General features: G+C 40.9%; 2 protein-coding genes across 5 annotated transcripts in view; one reads left to right on the forward strand and one right to left on the reverse strand.

The window, feature by feature from the left end:
* Positions 1-24,895, forward strand: part of MFSD6 (major facilitator superfamily domain containing 6) — a 27,929-nt gene continuing 3,034 nt past the window's right edge. For all 4 annotated transcript variants that reach the window (XM_048309008.1, XM_048309009.1, XM_048309010.1 and 1 more), the window contains exons 1-6: positions 1-115; positions 8,229-9,822; positions 14,897-14,994; positions 20,484-20,645; positions 21,218-21,316; positions 23,088-23,368. In XM_048309008.1, the coding sequence (XP_048164965.1) occupies positions 8,282-9,822; positions 14,897-14,994; positions 20,484-20,645; positions 21,218-21,316; positions 23,088-23,368 (2,181 nt within the window). In that variant the 5' untranslated portion in view covers positions 1-115; positions 8,229-8,281. The remainder of the gene's footprint in view (positions 116-8,228; positions 9,823-14,896; positions 14,995-20,483; positions 20,646-21,217; positions 21,317-23,087; positions 23,369-24,895) is intronic.
* The window catches only part of NEMP2 (nuclear envelope integral membrane protein 2), a 19,872-nt gene continuing 18,341 nt past the window's right edge, over positions 23,365-24,895 (reverse strand). Inside the window, exon 9 of the mRNA XM_048309013.1 lies at positions 23,365-24,491. Within this exon, the coding sequence (XP_048164970.1) occupies positions 24,446-24,491 (46 nt within the window). The 3' untranslated portion in view covers positions 23,365-24,445. The remainder of the gene's footprint in view (positions 24,492-24,895) is intronic.

Genomic DNA, 24,895 nt, shown 5'->3' on the forward strand with positions numbered 1-24,895 from the left:
GGCCGGGGGGGGCGGCGGGAGGTGCGCGGAGCCGCCGCCCGCAGCAGCCGCGGCGGCAGGGAAGGGGCTGCGATGCTCCCGGCCGAGCGCCCCCCCGGAGCCGCCCCCGGGCGAGGTGAGTCAGCGCGGCCCCGCGGTGCGCGGGGGGCCGGGGCCGCCCGGTGGGGCGCCGCCGCCTCCCCTGCCCGCGCTCCGCGGAGACCGGCCAGCGGGGCGGCCGGGAGCGGCTGTGGCGCACCGAGCCGCTGCGAGCCACCGGGCTGGGGAGGCTGTTTCCCCCCTGGTGTCTGCCCCGGCACCGGCTCCAGCGCACTCCCACCGGGGCGGCGGGCCTCGTCCCCGCAGCCGCCCGGGATGCTGCCGGTGGGCCTGCGCCGCAGCCTTTCCCCGGAGGCGTTTCCTGCCGCGCCGGGGCCGGTCAGCTGCGCCTCCGCGGAGCCGGGCGGTTGTGTCAGCCCTGATGGCCGCTCTGGTAGGTGCTGACGTTGGTGGGGTGGCGGCCCGCTTCTCCTGAGGCTCAGCATCCTGGTTGAAGCGTGCTGCGGCCGAGTCGTTTAATGCCCCCTGCTCTCTCCGGTGACAGGGTCTAGACCCGGAGGTGGCCGCTGGCCGGGCCGTGTCCCGCGGGAGCTCCTGCACAGGCATCGCCGCACTTCTCCCTGCCGCCAGCATCCAGGCGTGGCGTTACGTGTGGCTGTCAGTAGGATCTAGAGCCCTTACATCCTTAAAATACCATAGGTTTTAGTAAGCGGGTTGTCGGTTGCTCCTCTGTTTTTGGAACAAGCGTAGGAACAGATACTTATTTAGGAAGCCGGTGGTGAAGGTGCCATAGCTGCTACGGATGCCTGCGATGTTCTAAGTTAGATGGAGTTTAAAACCCATGTCTGTTCAGCAGCTCTGAAGTTTTAACAGCAGGCTCTTTTTAAATGTTGTGTTAGTGAAAAGTGCAGTGTTGAGGAGTGATAAACTTGGAATGATAAACTTGAGGAGAGGAGAACAGCTGAATAAACATAGCACTGAAGTATTTCAGTAAAAACTTGCCCCAAACATTATTATGTTACTAAGATACATTGGGTCTTGTTGTCCACTAGTTAGTAATGTCCAAGGAAAGAGATTACAAAATGCTAGTTTTCTAGCTTGTTTTGTTTGGGGTTTTTTTTTTTTGTGTGTGTGTGTGTGTGTTTTTTTTGTTTCACTGGATAGAAATAGCGGACAAAGATGACATGTACTTTACTGTTGGTATTCTCTGAAGACCCACTAAGGAATAGGAGAAAAGAAAACAATCATCCCTTTAAGGATGGTATTTGTGGTAGTAGTCATAAATCCAGTAAAAATCCTAAGAAGACTTAATAAAAAAATCAAACAGGTGGAGTGAGAATATGAGAGGAGAAGCTGACAATATGAGGAACTAATGGGAGGAAGTTGTGGTTTATCACTAACTTAGCTGGTTCTAGAGCACAACTTGAGTGTAGCCTAAAATTCATCTTAATCTTCAGCTACAGTACAATGGGCCTGAGTTTATATAGCAACGTGGGAAATTGTGAACTGGTGACATGGTCCATCTGCAGTTGCAGCAGTTGGTCCCAGAGGCTGGAATGGCCAGGAAGGCTTTGCTGTCTCACAGCAGACCAGTACTGCTGCTGCTGCCAGGCTTGGTGAGGCAGCTGGGTGCCCGTGTCCCTCCCCAGCACTGGCAGCAGTGTGCTCCTGGAGTCCTGCAGCTCTGGGCACTTGCCTGGTTTGTATCTGAAGGTACATGTGTAAATTACCATCATTAATCAAGTGTAAACCGTGGAGGTAGTTGACAAATTGAAAACTGGTAAAAAAAACTGGAGGCTGATACCAACTAAAAATAGCATGTTTAACAAATACAGTCTACTTGGACATCTTAATTTGCACATATTAAACGGAAAACAAGATTGGAAAGCAGGAGTCCTAGGATGTGAATTTAATGGTTTTTCTTTAATAGATGAGGATTCATAGTGTTCTTTTCTTTAATGTTAATACTAGCACAATTGTAGCAACTTCAAACCTATCTTAAAGTGCATTAAGCCTATTATAAATCTGATCTTGACATATTTCAGACATACTGTTGTCTCTCAATCTAATTGACTAAATGTGTCGGTGTGTAGAGTTTTTTTTATCTGTATTCAAGAAGCAGAAAAACCTATAGCCCAGCACATTAAGTAAGTGCATATCAGCAACACAAAATAAAGCAATTTTAAGTGTTAAGTGTTTTAGAACAGGGTTGGTTTCACTTTCATGGAAAACCCTAATTACGTTGGTTAATGTTACAACACTCATGTGTTGCTTCACAGTTGAAACAAGTACATCTCCCAGCACCAAGTTAATTCACTCTATGCGACTTACTTCTGATTTTATAAATTCAGAGCCAGCTGTTCATGCTGGGGCCTCACAGGAGGAACTGCTTACCTTTAGAGAGCAGGGGATGATGTGGGGCAAGTGAGTCAACCTGTCGAGTTGTTCTGTATGGCTTGGCAGGGAACAGCCCATCCAAGGGCTCCGCCTGGAGGTTGGCTTAACTGGGAGAGGCTTGGGAACGTGATGCAAAAGTAAATGAAGTCTAGGCACTTCTCTGTCATGCTGTAAGTTGTTTGCATAACATTCTCCTCCTTTCTGGCATGGATGCAGGCAACAGCGCCAGGCTGCTCCTTAGGGATGAAACTTGCTTGAAAATGGAAAACATGGTCTATTATTTATGGCTCTTGCAGCGATGCCTTGTAGGCCTGCTGGATGCGGGGCTTCATTCTGGAGGTAGCAGAAAGTCTTTGACCAGAAGGTTTTGTAGCTTGGATCAATGGGACAGGGGGAGGTAGTGTGCATGTGCTGTGTGATGGATGTACTCATGGCAGTTGCACCAGCTGGGGGATGAGTGAGGTGAGCCTTTGAATAGTTTTCAAGTCTCCTTCTCTAACAGACTTGTTCTCAATCAAACAATAATTAGTGACTTTTAAAAAAAGTGGTTTTAAGAAATATGTTCTCTATTAGCAGATTTTAAAATGTTTGTATGAAAATTTCATGTGGACTTCAATGTATTTGCTACAAAGTGAGTTTTCTAGTCGGTGAAAGACTGGAAGGGGTCAACTAAAATGTGACGCCATTCTGGCTGGCTTTGATTTGTCTGCACAATGCAAACAGCAAGCTGGCCTACTCTGTTCCTACAGCTGCTTGTTGTTTGAGAGATTAATTGATCATTCCTGTTTTGAGTATGTTTTCTGAGACTGTGTAAATATAAATCTTCTACAATGAGTCATTTTGTTAGGTATTTAATGGGTTAAGCCTCTCTTGATCATTTGCACTGTCGTCTGATGAACTGTCACGGGTTTTTTTTGGTGGTTTGTCTTTTAACATTCACATACATCCAAACCCAGATTTGAGGCTCTGCTTTGTGAGTCTTAATTATGCTTTAATTCTCAAAGCCTAGTGAATGAAATATTTATGCTGAATTAAACTTTATTTTAGAACAACAGTATTATTTCACCTCAAATCTAACTTTCTGTTAGTCTGCAAATGAAGTTTCAGTGCCTGGTGCTGTGAGTACCATGGTATTTTCCCTGAGAGGTTTAGGGATTTGGTACCCCAGTCTGATCTCTTGATTGACTTTTTTTTTTTTTTTTTTTTTTTAATCTGAGATACAGTTCAAAGCAGGTTGGTTGTTTTTTTTAACCCAGAGTTTTGGGAAGAGTGACTCCAAGGGGAGAGCTGACTTTTTAGTATACTCTATTATTATTTTTCTTTGTTTTGTAAGGAACTTCTTATAATGTCAGGTTGTCTTGAGTAGATTAGCTTTTTATCCTTTCTGATCTTGAAATCCTATTAATTACTAGGAGAGACAGACTAAATGAGGATCGATTTAAGAAATAAAATGCAAGAATGCCAAGGAGATACTTAACTAAATGTAGAATACCCTCTTTCTACCTACCTGCCAAAGAGGCTCATTACAGTCATTAAAATGACCACTGCATTGTCATCACTGAATTTCTTGGGACAAATGGTTCTTCCTCCATTCCCAAGATAGCTGCTCAAAGGTGCAAGTCTGCAGGGAAGTTGTAGCTGTTTGCAGGAGATGACTGGATAAAAAATATGTTCTAGATGTAAGGGTTTGAAAGTGGATTTTTGACTTGCTGGAGGAATAGATATAAAAGCAGGTGACAGCAATCTGTATCAGGAAACTTAGAAAAAATAATAGCCTCTACTTACAAAAAAAAATCCTATCTGTGCAAATCTTGAAGGAAGAAGAGCCTTGTGGTTAACAAGTACATTCTTTATATCTGACGAGAAGCACATGCACTTGTGCATAAAGAGATTCAGAGTACGCCTGAGCTCACAGAAGAATCCCCAGTGTGAGAGAGCTGGGTCGGCTGCGCTTCCCGTGCAGCTGCGAGCGAGGGATGTACGCTCCCAAGCCGGTACGGTGGGATCTCAGGCTGAGGTCTCAGGGGGAAATCAGCACTTCAGGTTTCAATGAGATCTTTTTCCATTGTAGCCTTGTCAGGTGTGATGGGATGGTGAGGAAACAAGGGCTTGGTTCCCAGTTCTGAATTCTGTAGTGGTTTGGAAATGTAAACCTCTGTCAAGATAAAAGCTCGTTAGTGAGTTGGAGGGCCAAAGCGCTTTCTCATGACACGCGTGTGCTGCTGTGCTGTGCCCTTGCTATGTCTCTTCCCTTTCCCTTTGCAAGGCTTTCTCAAGATCCTTGCAGAAGTTTCTTCCAGTTTGCATCTTAGGGCTTTCTTGTGCATTTCTGAACTTACCTAAGTTTGGGGGAAATAGATCCAAACTGTTACTCCTGGTTTTAGAGTGATGGTACCCCTCTGCTGTTCTCATTTGTCCTGGTTGAGTTGATTACATTCAACAGGCCTGTACCAAAATGTTGTGTTCTCTTCAAATGAGTTAAAATTTATATTCACTCTGAACTCCATCTGTTAACTCTCTGAACCTTTCTCCCTTACTCCTGTTCTCCGTTGTTCGTTTTAAATTTGCCAGTTGTGCTTGTCTTCTGTCCTCCTATTGTCTTGTGGATTAGAAAAAAAATTTGCTAAGTGAAGATACAGTATTTGAAGGCAATGGTTAAAATAACCAGTAGATAACTAGCCTCTTATCACTGAGAAGTATATTGATTTTCCATCTGTCTGGTTTGCTGCACATTCAATCCCAGACTGGCATGGGGTTTTTGTCAGTAGAAGGAAAGCCCCATAGGTTCAGGGTTTTTGTAGATCTTTTTCAGTAGCGATACTACTTTGTTCATTTTCTCATGTTCAGTAGTTTATTTTTAGAATTCAAAACATTGCTAAATACGACTTTCAAAGACCTGACTCCTAAACAAACTAGTGATCAAAACAATAAAGAATGCCATATGGCTCCTACCAGTCTTAACGCTGTTATATTTCTGAAGAGTATATTCTGTATTATTAACAACATTCAATGAAGCTCTTAGTGTGGGAAAATATTTATTAAAATTATTATGGAATATACTTTTCATAGCATTCTAACCCAGGATGTTCTAGTCAGAATTGCAGGAGTGGATCTTTTGGATTAATCCTTGCATGCAATGTGTTAGAAGAAGATGGGTGCTGAGGCCGTTATAAATTATGGACGGGGGAAGAATATGCAAAAACTGAAGTGTTTAAAGATTAACAGTACCATAATTTGTTATGTACTCACTATTCATACAACATAGAAATTGAAATTCCACTTCAATAGAAAAGGGAAACTAAATTAAAAAAGATTGAATACTAATTTCTCTGAAAGCCTTCAGTATAATTTATATGAAACCAGATGGTTCAGAGCTCAAATATGGGAATAAGCTTGTTTAAATCAGGATAATTTCAAGCCATGCTTACAAAGAAGTTGTCCTAAAATATCCACATGGTTAAAATGTGAGTTCTGTCTTGTCATGTCTGAGGAACAGGAAATCTATTCTTCAAAAATAAATGCTGTAAAGCTCTGATGCAGCAAGTAAGCAAGTTGCTGCTAACAGATGAGCATATACTGGAAGCTCAGTTACACTTGACATAAGTGGGGCCCTGCACAAGTTCTGGAGTCTTTGTTGTCAAAGTAAGGTGAGGCATAAAGAAAATAACACAGATGATGACTGATCTCATTTACTTATTAGAAGGGCTTGTTTTATGGATATAGAAATGAGCAAAAACCCCACAGTTCTTCCACCGGTCAGGTGGATGTGGCTGGCTGAACCGAAAATTGCGGGAGCTCACTAGACAGCTGCTGGTTTTTGGTTCATGTGGCTTTTGATGGTAACAGGTAAGAGAAAGAAAATGTGCTTTCACATTTGACTGTTCTAACAACTTAATTAGGACTGTCTAATCTTTTGACAGTTGAAATACTTTTTTTTAAATTTAATCGGTTTGTCTCTGAAGAAACTGAAGGAAAAAACTTAAGTCTCTGTGTATGTGCTGTCATGGTTTTCATTTACTTCTAACCTTGAATACATGAATATTTAAGGTTCCAAGATTTGTATGTAGCCTTTTCTCCCTAACTGAAACCAGAGATCCTCAGTATCCCATAGAAATGACATTTAAAAATGAAAAGCATACACAAACCTTATGAGTGTTTGGGAGTTTAATGATGGTATTTTTAGGCTTGTCTATCACTGAGCTGTGTAAGGTTTAGATTATTTTCATGAACTGTTGTTTTTAGAAATATCTGTGGCTTGTTGTCAGCTGTTATATATATGTTGAATCAATAGGAAACAATTTAACATACTAGTGAATGTTAGTCTCTTTTCTCTTATTAGCCTTATATCAGTTTGCAAATCCATTGTCAGTACTAAAAAATGATGAATTGTAATTAGTTAATTTAAAGGCACTGAATATACTGTTGCATGACTAATTTTAAGGGGATGATACTGTGCTTTCAGATGAGTAATGAAAGACTGATTTCATTGTCCCCTTCTACTTGGAATAAAGTGCAGCCCTGCAAAAAAATACTTATCATAGAATGATATAACATCCTGTGTTGGAAGGAACTCACTAGGATCATCCTGTTCAAGTTCCTAGAGCAGGTCCAGATCATAAATTGACTGCTCTTAGAGAAATTTCAGGTTCTTCTGGTTCTCCTTTCAAATATTGGTCCTTGAAAAAGTTCCTTTGTAATAGTAATACTAACCCAAACAGCAAAGGGATAACAAAACCGAAATATACTAAATGTTTAACTTTCTCACAATGAACATGAGCTAATCTTAGTAGGTTAAATTTACAGTACCAATAGAGGAAAAATAGTTTTCTAATAATGATTTTGAGCTGATAGCCTGCTGGCAGAGCTGGTTTTTATTCTTTGAACAGGAAGCTTTTCTTAGGTAGCCTAGCTTATTGGAGTGGGTTGTTGTTTTTAAATGTGAAAGCTGGTTGGTCATTCAAAGTCTAAGGAGTGGTTAATTTATTTTTTAGTGTTGCTTATCAATTTTTCAGGGTCTTCTGCAGAAGATAAGCACAGGCAGCTGTAGTGCTGTTATCTCCCAGTCCACCCTTTTTCGATTTCAGAATTTGACTTGAAGATACCTTCATAGGGCCTGTCCCTGTGTTTCTTTGCTCCCAGAACTTTGATGTCTTTGAGATTGTTATCCTAATTTTGATCTTCAAGCCCCATCCTAATTCCCACCTCTCTTCCCATTCAGCCTAGAAGCTCAAGCTTGCCGTCAATTTCTGCTGTAGTTGTGGAGGGCTTAGAAAAACGTGTTTCAAGAGGAGACTGATGAACCTTTTGAAGGCTGTCATGAGGCTTTGGATAGTAATTTGTTTTGATGATCAAAATAACCCAGATATATGTGGCTGCATTACTTAATTACAAAATCACGGCTATCCTTTGGTATAGGAGGGAATACTGGAAATAAAGCAGTTAGCCTTGGGGAGAAAAGCCAGTTTGAAAGAAGAGACTTGCAAATGCTAGCACTTAATTGCCACAGTAACTCTGAATATATAAATTATTCTCTGTCCTAAACATGAAAGAGGTTTTAATGCACAATATAAAAGCTGCTGTTGGGAGAACTTCACAGAATTGGTCATAAACCACATTTTTATTGATGCTACCATGTACCAGTCTAGACAAATGGCCTTCCCCACCCTGAATACTGCGTTTATTGCTCAGGGATGTTACTTATAAGAAAGAAGCTGTCTTTGTCCTTGATGGCTGGCATTGCAGGTCTGTTCCTCTGTGGTATCTTAACCACCTCATGTTTTATTTGTTCACAGGGTAGCCCTAATTCCTTGAGAGTCTACCATATATTGGATGCTTGTGGTAAACCATGGCAGCTGATGATAAGGTGGCCATTCTAACTGATGATGAAGAAGAACAGAAGAGAAAGTATGTGCTTGCTGATCCTTTCAATGGCATTTCCAAGGATCAAGACTTGCCACCCAATAATGAATCCCCTTCTACAGAGACAACCACTGTCCCAGATGAAGAGCTGGATTGGTTAGAAAAGCACTGTGTCAAAATAAACAATGATCTTCTGATTTCAAAGGTCTTTTATTTTTTCTTCTATTCTGCATATGGCTCTCTCTACCCCTTGCTGCCTGTGTACTACAAGCAGCTGGGTATGTCACCCAGTCAGAGTGGACTTCTGGTGGGTATCAGGTACTTTATTGAGTTTTGCAGTGCTCCCTTCTGGGGAGTGGTGGCAGATCGCTTCAAGAAAGGCAAGATTGTCCTCCTGTTCTCGCTTTTATGCTGGGTTTTGTTTAACCTGGGCATCGGATTTGTGAGACCAGCCACCTTAAGATGTGTACCAAAGGGCCTTCCCCCAGCACATCCCACCAATGCAAGCAGCCTTTTAACAACAATTCCGCAAAACGCCTCGATGTCCTCTCCGCTGACCACAGTGAGTGCTGCATCCCCGAAAGTCCGTGGGAGGAGAGACCTGGTCACTTCCAGTCCAGTCACTTTGGAAACAACAGGGACACCTAATCCTCAAATAACATTCCTGTTACCTACACAGAGCAATGATGTGGATTTTGTCTTGGAAAACAGTACCCATTTGATTTTGAGAAACATCACCACTAGCCCAGCCTCACCAGGGAACGCAACTCCAAGTACCACACCAGCTTCCATCAGCACGAAGCCGATGCCTTCTGACCAAGCTGTGCTCGTTTATGATCAACAAGAAGTAGAGGCCATCTTTCTACTCATTCTGCTGGTTGTCATAATAGGAGAATTTTTCAGTGCTTCCTCTGTTACCATTGTGGACACCATAACTCTGCAGTACCTTGGCAAACACAGGGACCGGTATGGATTGCAGCGTATGTGGGGGTCTCTGGGCTGGGGGCTGGCCATGCTCTCCGTGGGAATTGGCATTGACTATACTCACACAGAAGTTGCCATTGAAGGTCAAGGATGTAAAGCTCCAGAGTACAAGAACTACAGGATCGTTTTCATTGTTTTTGGTGTCCTAATGACAATGGCGTTAATTGTGGCCACCCAGTTTCGATTTCATTACACGCACTTCAAGCAAGATGAGAAGAGAAAAGAGGTGGAGGTCTCACAGGTGGACAGAAATGCCTCCAATGAATCTTCAGATAACACTCCCACTAGTATGAGCCAGTCACAGTCTTTCAGTTTTTGGGACCTCATTAAACTGCTGTGCAGTATCCAGTATGGCTCTGTGCTCTTCGTGGCCTGGTTCATGGGGTTTGGATATGGCTTTGTGTTCACCTTTCTGTACTGGCACTTGGAAGACCTGAATGGCACCACCACTCTCTTTGGAGTTTGTTCTGTGCTCAGTCATGTGTCTGAGCTGACTGCCTACTTCTTCAGCCACAAACTCATTGAATTGGTTGGTCACATCAGGTAAGATGGCAGCAATCACTAAAGAGCTATACAAAAAATGTTGACTCTCGGGCTGAACTTTATGCTACGAAGTGAAATTCAAGCCAATCCTTTTTTTTTTTCTTTTTTTTGAATTCCAAGTCCTGCTCAGTTATGTGGCTTGCATGATGGAGATTTTGTTATTTTGAGAGTTGAAAATGTGCTGAAATGCTTGCTTTGCATTTGAGTTGCGTGTTAGTATGTGCTTTATGCCTGGCACCATAACCTTTTGCAGATGGTTCTAGAAGACATCCTCGTTCCCTGATGAATCACTCTGTTAGAGATCTTTACAAATTACCACCCACTCAAGGGTTGTCTGTTTTGACATACAAATACCATTAGTTTTTCAGTTTTTTTCCTGTGAGTAGCAGCATTCTGCAAATCTCCTGCTTTAGCCTGCTTCCCCTTGCAGGGCAGTTCGTTGCCCCCACAGTAGCCTGGAAAGGCGTCAGCTGCAGGCTGAGAGGGGAGAAGATGAGCTGAGGAAACGAGGTGAGCACCTCCTGTGCACATGGCCTTGTAATCAGACTCTGGGTGTTGGCAGAATGAGGTTGCAGCCTGGCAGTGTCACTTACCAGTTCGGAGCTTGCTCTCCTCCTTTAGTTGCAGCAGTGTGTGTCAGCTATGGAGTGAGATGGCTGCAGGGCTTGTCCTGTTGTTTTTGCCTTGTGTAAGTGAAAGTGACTGCTTCCAGCATGTTAGTGAACATTGGTTTCCAGTAAATTCACTAAACGGACTTAATTTCCACATATTCTAAATCCCTTCACTACTCTTTAAAAAAAGCACAGGGGAGGAAGGATAGGGGAAAACCTGAGTTGATGAAGCTGCAAAGATGGAGTCTTTCATGTTTACACAGGTATTCTGTGCATCAAAGCACAGAGCTGTGTGTTGTCAGAGTCATATCCTTTCGAAATGCCCAGTTTATAATCATACAGTCATTGAGATGTAAGTATTTTTGAACTGTTTGCACTGTTCTTTTTGCGTATTCTGTTCTGAGGTTTTGCTCTTTGTTTTGCTTTTATTGGGATGAATATTCATTTGACCTCTACTAAAAACATCTGAGATGTTTAGCACAATAATTTGAGAGATTACTTAAAAGATTATGTTCTTTCTTACTTTAAACTGAGGAGGATCTCTTTGCTTAGAGTTGGTCTCAATCTCTGAATTTGACAATAATTAGTAAGAGAAAATGACACCTTGCATGCAGAGCCTGGAGGAAGGATATGATGATGGAGGAATGGTGAGAACAGATCACAGTCTTGATAGCTAAAGATAGCTTGGGTATGCTCTTTCAATGTATATTATAGTACAAAATTCGGGCTTAGACTTCAACTAAAGGAAGAATGGAAATCAAAATAGTGATAGGATTGTGAATAAGATGAAATAGAAGGGATGGAAGCATTGCGGAGCAAAAAGAAGGATGATGTATGGGATTAACTCTTTTTTTTTTTTTCTTGGCACTGTTAAGCCTGTGAAGACAAGATTGGAGCAAGATTATTAAATTGTTTAAACACCAGTCCCTATTTGCTATGAAACAGCATTCTGCATATCTACACCTGGGAAATGCACATTAGTCATATTTTAATGTTATCTAATGCTTACTTGTATTTAGTCATCACAGTCTGAGGTGACTCCTCCTGGCTGCCTGCCACCTTGTACTTTCTGAACTTTGTATAATGCATGGTGTGTTTGAGAGGAGGCAAGCTTTTTTCTTTTTTTTTCAAAGAAAAATGGATAGGAGTTCATAACTCATCTTCTTTGACAGTTCTGTATATGTGTTGTCTGCTGCCTTCTAGTGCAGATGCTAATTTTCCTATTAATAAGAGCCAATAGCCTCCAACTCCATATCCTTAAAACAGTCTTAGCCAGAAGCATTTGGCATTGATATTTTATCTATTTTTTTAATAGCTCAAAATTCCTGTCTTCTGGGTTGTTGGACTTCCAGATGTTGTAGACATTGTTTCTGCAGTATGTGACCATTTATCATTCAGTCTCTCTTTCCTGTGCTGAGTGTTTGAAGACAGGTATGAGTACCAGAATTGCATGCATTGTCACAGTAGCAGGAAAAAATGCCGTTGAATGTCCTTGTAGAACTACAAGAAAACAGGCTTTACACCTTATCAGACAGAAGCTCAGTTTCCCTTTTCAAGTCTTACAAATCTTTCTGTTTCTACCATTTTATGTGGTGGCATATAAAACCCTTACAACAGTTTGAACCTATTCTGTTTTCACAGTTTTTTTAACTAATACTCAAATTACTGTCCAAGCATTTTAAGCATGACTGTGTTAAATATGTGCTGAAAAAAATGCCCAATTTCTGACTTTATTAGCTGTACTGTTCATACACTTGTGCACTGCATGTGTGCCTATGTAGTACATGCTTCTAGTGTTTCTTTGAGAGGATATTGGGATGAAACTCTTTACTGTGAGGGTGGTGAGACCCTGGCATGGGTTGCCCAGAGAAGCTGTGGGTGCCCCATCCCTAGAAGTGTTCAAGACCAGGCTGGATGGGGCTTGGAACAACCTGGTCTAGTGAATGGTGTCCCTGCCTATGGCAGAGGGGTTGGAACTACTCCATCTTTAAGGTCCCTTCCAACCCATACCATTCTATGATACTGTGACAAAAAAGTGTACAAAACTGGTTATGAAATATTTAGACCCCATTGTTGAATGGCACCTGGTGTCGAAGCATTCAAAATTGCCAGTGGCTTAGGATGATGTCAAGCCCTGAAAATAACTTCCTACTTGAGGTTAAGCTTCAATGTGTTTGTCTGACCACAGTTCCAGCATGTGAGTTTTTATGGGAAGCAGAGACTGGCAGTCATGGCTGTAAACAGCTTAGACTCCTTGACACAAATATAGATTCAATGTTTTAAATGTTTAACCTGTGAATTGAATATGGTGTCTCTGTGGGTACTGCATATAGGGTTCAAAAGGAACATCTGTTTACATTTTCCATTTAGGTCTGATAAGGAGCCTAAGTGATTATTATAAATGCATTTTTGAAAAGACGCTGTAAATACACAGAAGTTCTTGTGTGACGTTCCTCTCCAGAACCATATTTATAGAGATCTTCATAAACTGTAATTTACCTAAAATTCTGTATATATATTCTAACAAATTAAGAGGTAGAACCTGACTAAATTGCTGCTCTTAAACCCTGAATCTAAGTCTTTCTGTGAATGTAACATGTTGGAAAAATACAGGTAGGTGAGTGGTTAGTGATGATGGAAAAACTCTGAAGCAGGAGGAAGTCGCATCTTTGGTCTGACTGTGCTAGGGAACAGATGAGGTGGGAAGAAAGCTCTTGGTGAACAGACGAAGTTTTTGCTAGACAAAAGTGAAATTAAGCTGTCTAGAAGTCATCCTAAATAGAGAGGTGCATTTGTACTGCTGCTGAGGAAAAACAAGTGTACATGGTGAGACAATTCCTTTGTGTTCCCAAGAGTGTGCATCACCCTGGGCCTTTCTAGTAGGGGAATGAAGACAGGAGCCTGCAGACCTTGTGAGTTTGGTTACCTTTTGTGGCCAGTGTGTCCTAATACATTTCAGAAATGCGACTGTACATAAGAACTACATTAAGTTGTGGCTAGGAAAGGAACCAAGTTATTTGTTTGGAACAGAAGGCATTAATTAAAGGATGAGATTAAATTTATGATTCACAGCACAAAGAACAAGTTTGTTCTCATTATTGTATAACAGTGAAGTTTTTCATGGCTTCCCGTGTTTTCTTCCATGAATGCTTGGGCTTGTGTTGCCTAAAGGCAGCTTCAACCAGCTATTCATGGACCCCACATGTATCTGGAAGCTTGGTTTGATGTATGACTGAGAGGGGATGACTTCCTGCCAGCTTACCCTACTTGTTGAAAGTAAATTCATGTTGTTGTGAAATGCACAGGTCTTTTTTGATATCACTGACATGATGAAAAGTATGCTACTGGATTTTTCACTGTCAGCATGTGTATTCGGAGACCTCAGATGTTAACAAGATGCTGCGTTTTTATGATGGTGTCTCACTCTAGATTTTCCAGTGACTCTGTACCATTTAATTAAATCTTGGTGTGCATTTTTAGAAAAACTAACTGAAAAAGCAGCACAAAGAATAACGAGCCCTTTCACAGGGTCGGTGCTTCACCTTCATTATCAATTGCATTTATTTCTCTTATGCCAAACCAGGGTTCAACCAACAAGTCCTATTTGGACAATAAATTATCCTTGTCCCTGAAAAAAATCTTTAAAGGTTGCAATAGCCCCCTTTCTCAAGCTGTAAACATGTTTTCAATTAAGTCTTTGTTTCCCAAGATCCATCTAAAAATAAGAGAAAGATAGCTGGATGAATGAGCACCCCAGGGAGAAGCTATGCTAAATCTAAAAACTGGAAGGGAAGAGTCAACAGGTTAAATGTGCAATGGGAAATGCAGTTCACAAATAGTCTTTGTATCTCATTGTTTAAAAACTGTTGTAAGCGCTTTTTTTTCTCTAAATTCTGAGATGCAGCATCTGCTGCTTTTCAACAGGATGGCTAAGTTTTATCCTGAGGCATGTTGTTATAAACCATATTGCTTCTGTGGGATGTGTTTTAGAGTAGTTCTGAGCAGTTTGCAGATACTGGGACTATAAACTTATATTAATTGGGTTTAAATTAATTCCTTTAATACAAACCTGCTCCAGGCTTTCACTGAAATGGCAGAATGAATCTCTGGATGATTAGAAAAGAAGGTTTGGAAAAAATGTTGAATGCACTTAGAAATTATCTCTCTGGAACACAGTCCTGTGTAGAGTGTGGCATAGAACTACAGAGCTTAGTTAAAAGCTCAGTGGGTTTGCTGTCTCTTTGATTTTTTTTTTTTCCTATTAGGATTTCAAATGTGTTGAATGGGCAAGAGTTATGTTTGGGTGTAGGACTTAAAGGATATATTTTGTGTTGAGCAAGTGCTGCTTTAGACTGGCAAACTGTATGCATGCAAATAACTTCTAAATCAGTAAGCTATATTATAACATGCCAGAAAGGGAAAGTGCAAACTATCCTGACTTCTCCTTTCTTTATTTCCTTTAGAGTGCTGTATATTGGTCTTGCCTGTAATACAGCACGATACATCTACATCTCGTATCTGGAAAACGCCTGGACTGTTCTTCCGATGGAAGTGCTTCAAGGTAAGACAGAGCAGTAATGACCTTCCAGCATAAGATCAGCTGCTTCAATTTATCTTGTTTTCAAGTGAGCTATGGTTAAATAAAAAATCTGGTATTTCTCTAGTTTTTTGACCACAAATACCCCAGAAGATGCAGGTTCATAAAACACATAAACCATTACTGTTTGTCCTGGGAAAGATTTGACATCAAAAGGGTGGGTGTGCACTTGATTGTGCATAGTTCTCTGTTTATTCAAACAGAACTGTGCTAGAACAACACACCCATTAAATAAACAAAGAGACAGAAGCATGAGCTGGGTACACACCTACTGCAAATCCTGTTTGGTGATAAATGTGAACTTCATTAAACGCAAGAGGTTGCAGTCCTTGAAAGGATGCTGCAAAAAACCTCCAAGCATAGTCTGGGTCATTTGGTCTGTTGAAATATTTCAGTTTTTCAGTTTGATCAGTATTTTTAGATTACAGAATTTTTGTTTTAATAGCTAGAGCAGAATTTCTCTCAATGCTAATAGAACTTCTTTAAGATACCTGCCCTTTCACAAACTCATTTACAAGGACAGAGATATGTCTATTGACAAGTAACTTGAGTCCTGTTTTCAAATCCTGTTGTAGAAGTCTGTAAGACCGTCATTGCAATGCTAAAGAATACATTGTTCTAACTTAGTTTTTATGACCTTTTTTTGTGTCTTTGTGGTGAGTACCACTTCTCAAAACCATGAAAAAGTGGAACTATTTTACTTTCTATTTTTCAGTATTTGAAGAATACCATTTTTGACCATCTTTTTAAAGCCAATATTTTGGTTTTATACAGTAATATTTAGAAATTTTTCCACAGATTATAGTTAGAAGTTTTCTGTGTGCAGCATAACTTGAATTTAAATTAAATTTTTTTACTATATTTACAGAAGTCTTTGTAAGCTAGACTTCGAGTTACAAAATGCCATTAGAGAGCGCTGTGTGGATCTCTACATACAGACAGAGAGAGGTTCATTTGTGTCCTGGCTCCTTACCCTCCCAGCTAACAAAAACAGTTTATCATGTTAGAACTGCCACCACAGCAAGCTTCTGAATTTTGTTATTAAAAAGCCCCCAAACCACAACTATTGAATTGATACTTCATTGTTCATACCATGTGTTAAAATAGGAAAACGTTAGAAAGAACCTGAAGAATGTGTTATACTCTTGCCTGCTTAAACATCTAGGGAAAACAAATGATGAATACAAAGCTTTGGATGTTGCCTTTTAGGTAGTCCTGTTTTAAAGATAGCCCATATCAAAATATAGGAAAAAAACCTTGTGGTTTCACCAATACAGCCATAAGTTTGTGCCCGGAAGTATCCTGTAAGTCATGGCTGAAAAATAAGTTTCTTGTATTTTGAATGTGGTTTTTATTCTGCTGAAATTTCAATATGAGTTGCACAATATGTAGGTTTGCCTTTACATGCAGCAAGGCTGTGAGGGAGTGGTTTTGGTGGGGGTTTTTGTGTGGCACAATCCTGAGTAATTGATATTTGAAGAAAAAATTAAGGACCTTCAAAATAATACTTTGTCATAAATGTATCTGCCAGTTGTTACCATATTTAGCCACTGTTGAATCATGGGCTCCTTGGTTGATCTGGCTATTTACAGGTATTTATAGCCAGCAAATGAGAAAGCTAAAACCAAACCAAACCCACACACAACTCCCCCTGCCCAGCCCCCAGGTCTCTGTGCTCTTTGTGCTCTTTTCAGCCTGCATCAGATGTCCCTTGTTGGCCCCTGAAGTCCATGGGTGCCTCGTGTGTTTCTAACGACTGCCACTGCATTTGTGGGATTCCAGTCATCTCATTCAGTCTTCCAAATGGGGGATCAAGGTTACCTTTTTAGAAGTACTGTTGACTTTCCCTCCTTCTTTATTCATTTCCCTTCCTGCTCTTACCAGTTTTCATCTCTTCTAGAGTTGTTATTTTTTCTGCAGCAGTTCCAAGTCCTGTTTCTTTGGGCTCTGCTTTCTCTCCTACGTAACTACTGAATTGTCAGTGGCAGTAAGAAGTGACACCTTAATGAAATTTGGTGAGGTGGAAGCTCTTGTTTTTAAGTGAGCTCATTGACAGAGGGAAACAAGAGTTGTAGCTGCTTTCCCTGTGTAAGGATTAGAAGTATTGAAAACCAAAAAAAAGTATATTGTGTAGAACATGTGGGCTCCATGTGGGCCATCAAGTTGAGGGGTCTTCAAAAGCCCTCGGTGAAGTCCTTGTTCTAATTGTACATAACTCTTTTCCAGGAAGCTGTCAAATTCTATTTAAACTCGAGTTCCATCAGCTCGAGGGGTTTTAAGGCTAACAAAAGTTTCAGTTGCCTTTTGTGAAAAATGTATTTTTCTATTTAATATGTTTCTGCAGTACAAGCAGGATTATCCCCATGTGCTGTGCTGAAGGGCATGGAGACATTTCTGGAAGATGACTGTGCAGACTTCCATCTATTGATTGTAATAAGAACCATGCTGTGTTCCAGCTGCTGTTTGTAGCTGGGGTGAGGACAACTCGCATTGCGTTGCACTCTCAAAGGAGTAAATGAGGAGATTTAAACTCACTTCTCAATTTAAAGTTTTCTACCACTATGCTGTATTGACTTGCACAGGCATTGTATGAAAATAAGAGCTTAAGGCTGAATCTTTAATAACTGAAGATTTCAAGACATCCTTGTATATATATCTGTGTCATCAGTATGTGGGCACACCAGTAATCTTGTTCAGTTGGCACTTAGCAGATGAAGTTTTGCTATGCTAGTTAGCTGTAATTTATTGTTCCAGGGCAGTGGTCCAGATTCTCTGGTAACAGCTATGCTAGCTCACCAATTTACATGACAGGAATTTTTCTAAATTACAAAACTATATTGTTAACCTGAAAATGAGCTGTTTTCACTTGGCAGTTACTCAACAAACTCCAAAACAAGTCCTATTCTAGGAAGTGACTCCTACTGATGTTCCAGCAGCCCAGTTTTATGTCTAGAGAGCAAAGAGTTTGGCCTTTAGCTGACAATAATTATGATACATTTTTCTCTTGAAATAAATTTGGATCCCCAAATCTTCAGGTCATGGTTTACATATAAGTTATCCTAAATTTACTAAAATTACAAGCATCACTCTAGGGTTGCTGCACTTGTTGGAACTGTAGTGCAGATGATGAAGTGGTGGTTAGTGGTTTTAGCATATAATGTCACAATATATATAGTGAGCAACTTCTTTTAAAAAGAATTGTGGTTAGCAGTAACAGTAATCCAGACCAGACTTCATATGCAAGTTGTGGTAAAAACTGTTCCAAATAGTCACTATTGTATAAATAATTATAAAAAGAATCACATTAATAATGTACACATACTAAAATAAAAAGGTTGTGCCTTTAAATGCAAGTGTATTGAGCTGATTTAAAGGTATGGATTTGTTTTCAGAGAAACCAGGAACACTGTGTTCTGGTGGGACTTTCACTGGTAAAGATGAAAACATCCAAGAACCTGTTGGTTAAGTTATGGCGTTTTGTATTTAAACAAACTCAGTGGTATTGTGCTTCACAGTTCAAATAATTTCTAATGTGTTTTTTATTTGCCTGGCTTTAAAAATTGACTCACTCCTAATAGCTGATAAAACTGCATGTTTTATGTTAATTGATATACTTTCTAAACCAAAACCACTTTACCTATTTTAAATTAGCTCTGCTTTATTATTGGGACAGTTCTTGGTTGCTAATTGCAATGCATCCATGAATCTACATTAAAAAGAGTAGAGACTTAATGAGTTTTAAAGCTCTTAAGCTTTTTCATTAGAAAATCTGTGAGTTTTAAAACCTGGAAATATAAATGGTAAGGTAATACAGACTCATTTTAGTGCAAGCATTTTGTTTTTCAACACACTGATCTACTATTACCAAAACTTATAGAGATATATACACATATATATGTATAATACCCAGAGTTTGAGGAATTTTGGGGTTGATTTGGAATGAATGAATTTGACCTTTACAGCCTGGTGGACATCTAATGTGTATACCTGCACTATATCAATTTCATATAGTGCTATTTATCATTTTATCTAAGCAAAATCCAAATTGTTCCCTATGTTATGAAAGTGTGTTTTCTTGCTCTTAGGAGTCTTCAGCCTAAATGCCTAAGCATTTATTGTCCAACTGTTCATTACTAAGTCAAGTGTAGAGGACAGAAACATGTTGACGGAATCATCAATTGTGCCAATATTTGTTTAAAACTGAGGCAGTAGAGCTCAGGCATGGGTAAACTGTGATGACTATTTTTAATACCTCTGAAATAAGGAAAAAATATTCCCACTCAGTCTGAGGGTGGCAAAATAGTTCAGGCTTATTTAATGTGTGATGAACTACGAAACTGTTTTGTTTTTCTAACTTCTCCACAATCCTGCTTTTTCCTGTCCCGTTCTTCCGCACTCCACACACGCGCCCAGGCAGGTGCTCCAAGGCGAGGGCTCCACCTGCAGCCAGTCTCCCACACTGAGGGAGCTGCGCTGGCCTTCCCTTAGCTCTCCTGGGGGAGCAAAAAGTGTTCCCAGCCCTGAATCTGCCGGGCATGTGCCAGATAGACACTTGCAAGATCTCTGCTGGGGGCTGGGGCTGCCGCGGGGCCGTGGTTGATGGCAGTGAGGGCTGGGGCTGCTGTGGGGCCGTGGTTGATGGCAGTGAGGGCTGGGGCCGCCGTGGGGCCGTGGTTGATGGCAGTGAGGGCTGGGGCTGCTGTGGGGCCGTGGTTGATGGCAGTGAGGATGGCTGCTGCAGGAGTGAGCGAAGCGGTGGCAGTGCCCACTCAGGATGCATGCATAGCAGGCACAGGGCAGGATGCAGCCACAGCAGGAGGGAGGCACGCTGACTCTGCCTCTCAACAGCAGCCATGGAAAGTGACATCTTTGGCTTACCCTGAGGAGCTTGTGTGCTGTTCCCATCTGGACCATTCCATGCCCAAATGCAGAGTGTGTTGGTGTTGAGTTCAGAAAGGAGTTTGCTGGGAGGTGCTGGGTTTTTGGGGGGAGTGAGAAGGGCATGGATATCTCTGATACCGTTTGGATTTTATGACCTTTGTGCTGCCTTCACTGTGGCAGTAAGGAGACTGCTGAGAGACATCAATGGTTTAATTGCCTGCAGCTTGTAAAATTGGGACTGTACACCAAAGGCCCTGGGTCTCTTCTGAAGGCACAAGGAATTTGGCAGAGAGACTTGTCTCCCTAGGGACTGTGTCTCAAGAAGAGGAGTGAAGTCATTTTAGAGGGAGAAAGAGCTTTTGACAGGCTCTGCAGAAGGAGTTGTCCTGTCTCCCTGTGGCTTGGTTGCCAGTATCACATTACCAAAAACTGATTTGTACTCTGCAGACATTTGTCACTGGAGGGATTTTGTTGGTTTTTCTCCATGTGCTCCAGCTGGTGAGTGCAGTTGCTCAGATGTTGTGCTGGTACCCCGTGGCCCTGGTGCTCCTGACGATGTTTCATTTCTCCAGGTGTCACGCATGCGGCTATCTGGGCAGCCTGCATCTCGTACCTCAGCGCGGCAGTGCCTCCGGAGCTGAGAACGTCGGCACAGGGAATACTGCAAGGTCTCCACTTGGGGCTGGGCAGGGGATGTGGAGCCATGGTTGGAGGGGTTTTGGTCAATTACTTCGGTAAGGAAAAATCTTATTGAAAATTTCATTTTTATTTATTCTGGTTTTACTGAATTGTTGGCTTTAAACTTATTTGTGCTGTAGGTGTTGTTATACATTAAAGAGTAATACACTTTGTATGGATCACAGAATCATAGAACTGCTCAGGTTGGGGAGGGCCCTGAGATCTCCAGTCCAGGCCTGTGATCAAAGCAAGGTCAGCACTACATTCAGACCAAATTGCTCATGGCTTTGTTCTGTCAGTGTTCCAGATTGATTAAATATGTTACGCCTAGATATTTTCAGTATTGTGTTGAATACCTGACCTGATCTGTAAGTAAGATGAATGAATCCTTTGTGAGAGAATAGGTTGATACTATAAAGCCTCTCGATGAACAAATGAGAATCTAATTACTTGCTTAAAAATCCTTTGCAAAGCCTGTTGAAGAAGTGATGGGGGAGGAAAATGTAATGAAACAAGCTAATAAGAGTCTGCATGGGCAATATATAGCCAAGAAGCACATAATGCTGACTCATTTTATTTTATTAAGTAAGTAGGTTCTCAGTTTAGAAAAAAAAAAATCTCATTACAGGTCCTGCTGCCACATTCAGAGGAATAGGGATGGCTTGTTTAGTCATTCTGCTTCTGTTTGCACTGATCCAGTGGATGCTGGTTCCTGATGAAGAAGAAGGTAAATGTTCGTGTCACAAAGACACTACAGAATTAGAAGCAGTGAAAAAAGATCTCTCTGTAGCTGCTCTGGCAGCTTTAATTTTGTATGTTTGGTGTCTTGACTTGGATTTTGACAAAGCAGTTTGTTTTCAAGAGGGAAGTTTTTGTCCTGAACAATGAAGACATTTAAGCAGTATGCTGCTGCTGCTGTAAGAAGGGTAGCACTGAGTTCTTGAATGTCCATAGAAGGAAAGCATGATATATTTTGCTGCCTGTATGTCCTCTCAGTTCTGAGAATCCCTTAGGTTAGTCTTAAGAGCTGTAGTGAGTCATGTCAGTTGCATCAATTCTTTAAGGTCACCTTGATCCCACTTCGTGCTCTCATGTTCTACTAGTCAAAGCCACCTGCTAGAAATTGTAGAGATGGCTTCAGAGGACACAAAACTTCATAGATTTTTTTTTTTAAACCTGAGATATCGCCTCTCTGTGGAACTTGAACTTTTTAATCTCTACTTTTATCAATATAAAGGCTAACCAGAAATTAAATACTTGGAACAAACTTAGAGGTTTGCCACAAATCTAATTCTTACAAAGACAAACTCTGGCAAAGTGTGAAAAGTCATGAATTTTTGAGCTGCTTTTTACCCAAATACTTCCCAATATGAGCTTTGAGTATGAAATGAAAGTTAGTTTTCTTTAACTGGAATATGAAATTAAGTAGTTACCAAGTTGCCTGTACTGAAGTTTTCAAATATATATTTTGCTTGTATTTTCTTCACCTGTATTCAAATGATAATGGCAAAAAATGGAAAGATGAAAAGGATATTTGCTGCTTCAGTTTCTCATCAGCATCTAGTTAATTACATGGGAATCTACAAAAGGCCAGTTTGTTCAAAGTGTCCTTATTCTCTGTGTTTCTGTCTTTTGTTTTCATTTAATACACACTACCCATTTTAACAGTGTGTATGTTAATTTTAAGCATGACAGTAATTAGGCTGCTTTCAAGCAGACCAGTGGGATGAGTAAAATGAAGCATGTGGTCAAGTGTGTGCAGGGGTAGTCTCTTCATTTCTTCACTCCCTTGCTTAAAATATCCAGTACTATCTAGGAGTTTGTAAACCAAATGTGATTTTACAATTTTGAAAAAAAGATATTTTTTAATCTGTAAAATATTTTCATTGGAAAAAATATTTTTTCAAAGTTTACAGAATGTGTTTTTTACAGAGAGCACACAGCTAGTACTGAAAATATCGCCCAGCTACTAAAAATCTGTTTAATTATTTTTTGTATAAATACTCTGGCTCTTCAGGATTGTAAAGCACATTGGGTTGGGTCTTGGCAGTCATTTTATGGATGACATTTCAAGATAGCTATGAAAACTATTACAGTTTATTGGAAGACCTAAGATATGTAAGGGTCTCATGAGAGGATTTCTTCCTTTACCTGAAACTCTTTGACAGATACTTTGTGTCTTCCAGTGTGTCACTATCCTTAATTCTCGTCTCACTAACTGCATAACTCCACAGTAACTGTTGGGAACAGCTGGAGTTTTTCATACTCCTCAGCCCTTGTGCAGTGGCACAGCAAGCCGTGCTTGTCAGGCACCAGCCACGTTTCCCTAACCAGACTGTGCTGTGTCTGGCTCCTGGCTGTTCGTGCCAGTGTTCTGCTTTCAGGGCAGTGATAACCATAGTGTGAAAGCAAGAAGCACTTCATGCTCATTGTCTGCTTCAGGTTTTTTTTTTTAAGCTTGTTGGCTTTGCCAGTGATTATTTTGTTTTGAACTTCAGAAAAGACAATGCTGGCAGAAAGGATTCCAGTGCCTTCCAGTCCTGTTCCCATAGCAACTATTGACCTTGTACAACAGCAGTCGGAAGATATCATGCCTCGGACTGAGCCCAGACTCCCTCCAAAGAAAACTAAACACCAAGAAGAGCAAGAGGATGTGAACAGGCCTGCATGGGGCATCAGTTCTTCTCCTTGGGTCACCTTAGCTTATGCTGTCTACCAGATAAAAGAGATGGTTAAACTATCCAAAACCAATCCAGCTCCTGAGAATCAGCCTTTACAGGTAATCTTCTAATGTTCAGGAAGTTCTTAGGTAATTTTAGCTGCTTGAAAACCTTTATAGCTCTGTAGATCTGTTAGTACCTGGCAGGTATTTTCTATCAGCTTGTAATAAAGGTGGACTTGTGACACAGTAGTTGAAATACTGCATGAAATAGAGTTGTTTTCTATGTATAATGCAGCGGGAATAACTAGTTTTGCAAGTACTGTCTCCCTGAAGATGGTAGGAGAAGAAGACACATGGAAAGGGACTCTGTTTTATGGATTTGGATATATTTGTTTACATTTCTTTTCATATTAGTTGGAATGTGCAGGTTATGCATTTTGCAAAATTTACAAGGTGATAATTGAACATGAAGATGCACAGCTGCTTAACAGACTGTAAGATTATTTTTATTTAGTTTTGCTTCCTTAGATGATGCTGTCAGACATCTGCATGGTTGCTGTGTGCCAGACAGCTACTGATTGGATACAGAGCCTTCTTTTCAAATGAAGTTAATCTCTTTTTCACCTAGTTACACCAGATAAGAGCCATCCCGGGACTTAAAATACTGGTGGCTGGTGCTTACTGTGCACCATTCCCCTTCTGTTCAGTCTCCCCCCAGAACAGCTTGTAATAGCTTCCTCAGTGGTTGGATGGGCTTGGATCTTGAACTTGAAATGCTCTGGCATGTCTTTCAGACTGGAGCTGGAGCATGCTGCTAAGCCCAGTAAGGAAGTGCTGTCAGTCAGGGTTTAGAGCAGCACGGTCAGTCTCAGCTGCTGTGTTTACCTGTCTGGAAGGAGTGGGTGAGGTTCCTTCTTGCACCCAGTAGGCGTAAACACAGAAATGCTTTTTCCTCAAGTGCTGTCTTTAGCAATGGGTAATTTGGGATATGAATGTGAATCAGCAGAGCAGTGTGTAGGAATTTCACCTGGTCACCTGCCTTTCTTACTTGACTTTATTCTTGGAAATGTGTTACAGGCGTGCTTTAGATTGGTTGGGGTTTTTGTTTGGTTTTGACTTTTCCAGAGACAGAGAATGTGAGCTGAAGATACCACAAGGTCTCTGACATCAAAGTAATGTCTCCAAACAAACTGCTCAGTTTCCCGCTGCAAATGCCCTCAGGGTCTTGGTTAAGCTGCCTCTGTTAAATCAGAGAAAAAAAGTTATACAGAACTCAGGCAATGAACATGGCAATAAAATAATGTTTGGTAGGTGTGTGGTGTCTGAGAGTGGCTTGTCCAACACTGTTGGACACAACCCAGCTGCTTCCCTGAGCACTGTGAAGTGGCCAGAAGGGCTTTTGTGCCTGTTCTCTATGGCATATGGTCTCTTCATTATGTCTTTCTTCCTGTAAAAATACAGTGCTGATCTAAAAGTACTTACTTTTGATGTGCCAAAATTCAATGCACCTCATTGTATCATTTTCTTCAACATGTGTATTCTCCAGAATTTCTCATCCCTGTTTCAGTGCTCCAAGAGGACAAACTTGTTCCAAAATATTTCAGATTTTGTGCTTGGTCATTTACTTTAGGCTGTTGATATTAA

The sequence above is a fragment of the Corvus hawaiiensis genome, chromosome 7 (assembly GCF_020740725.1).
Source record: "Corvus hawaiiensis isolate bCorHaw1 chromosome 7, bCorHaw1.pri.cur, whole genome shotgun sequence".
Taxonomy (NCBI): domain Eukaryota; kingdom Metazoa; phylum Chordata; class Aves; order Passeriformes; family Corvidae; genus Corvus; species Corvus hawaiiensis.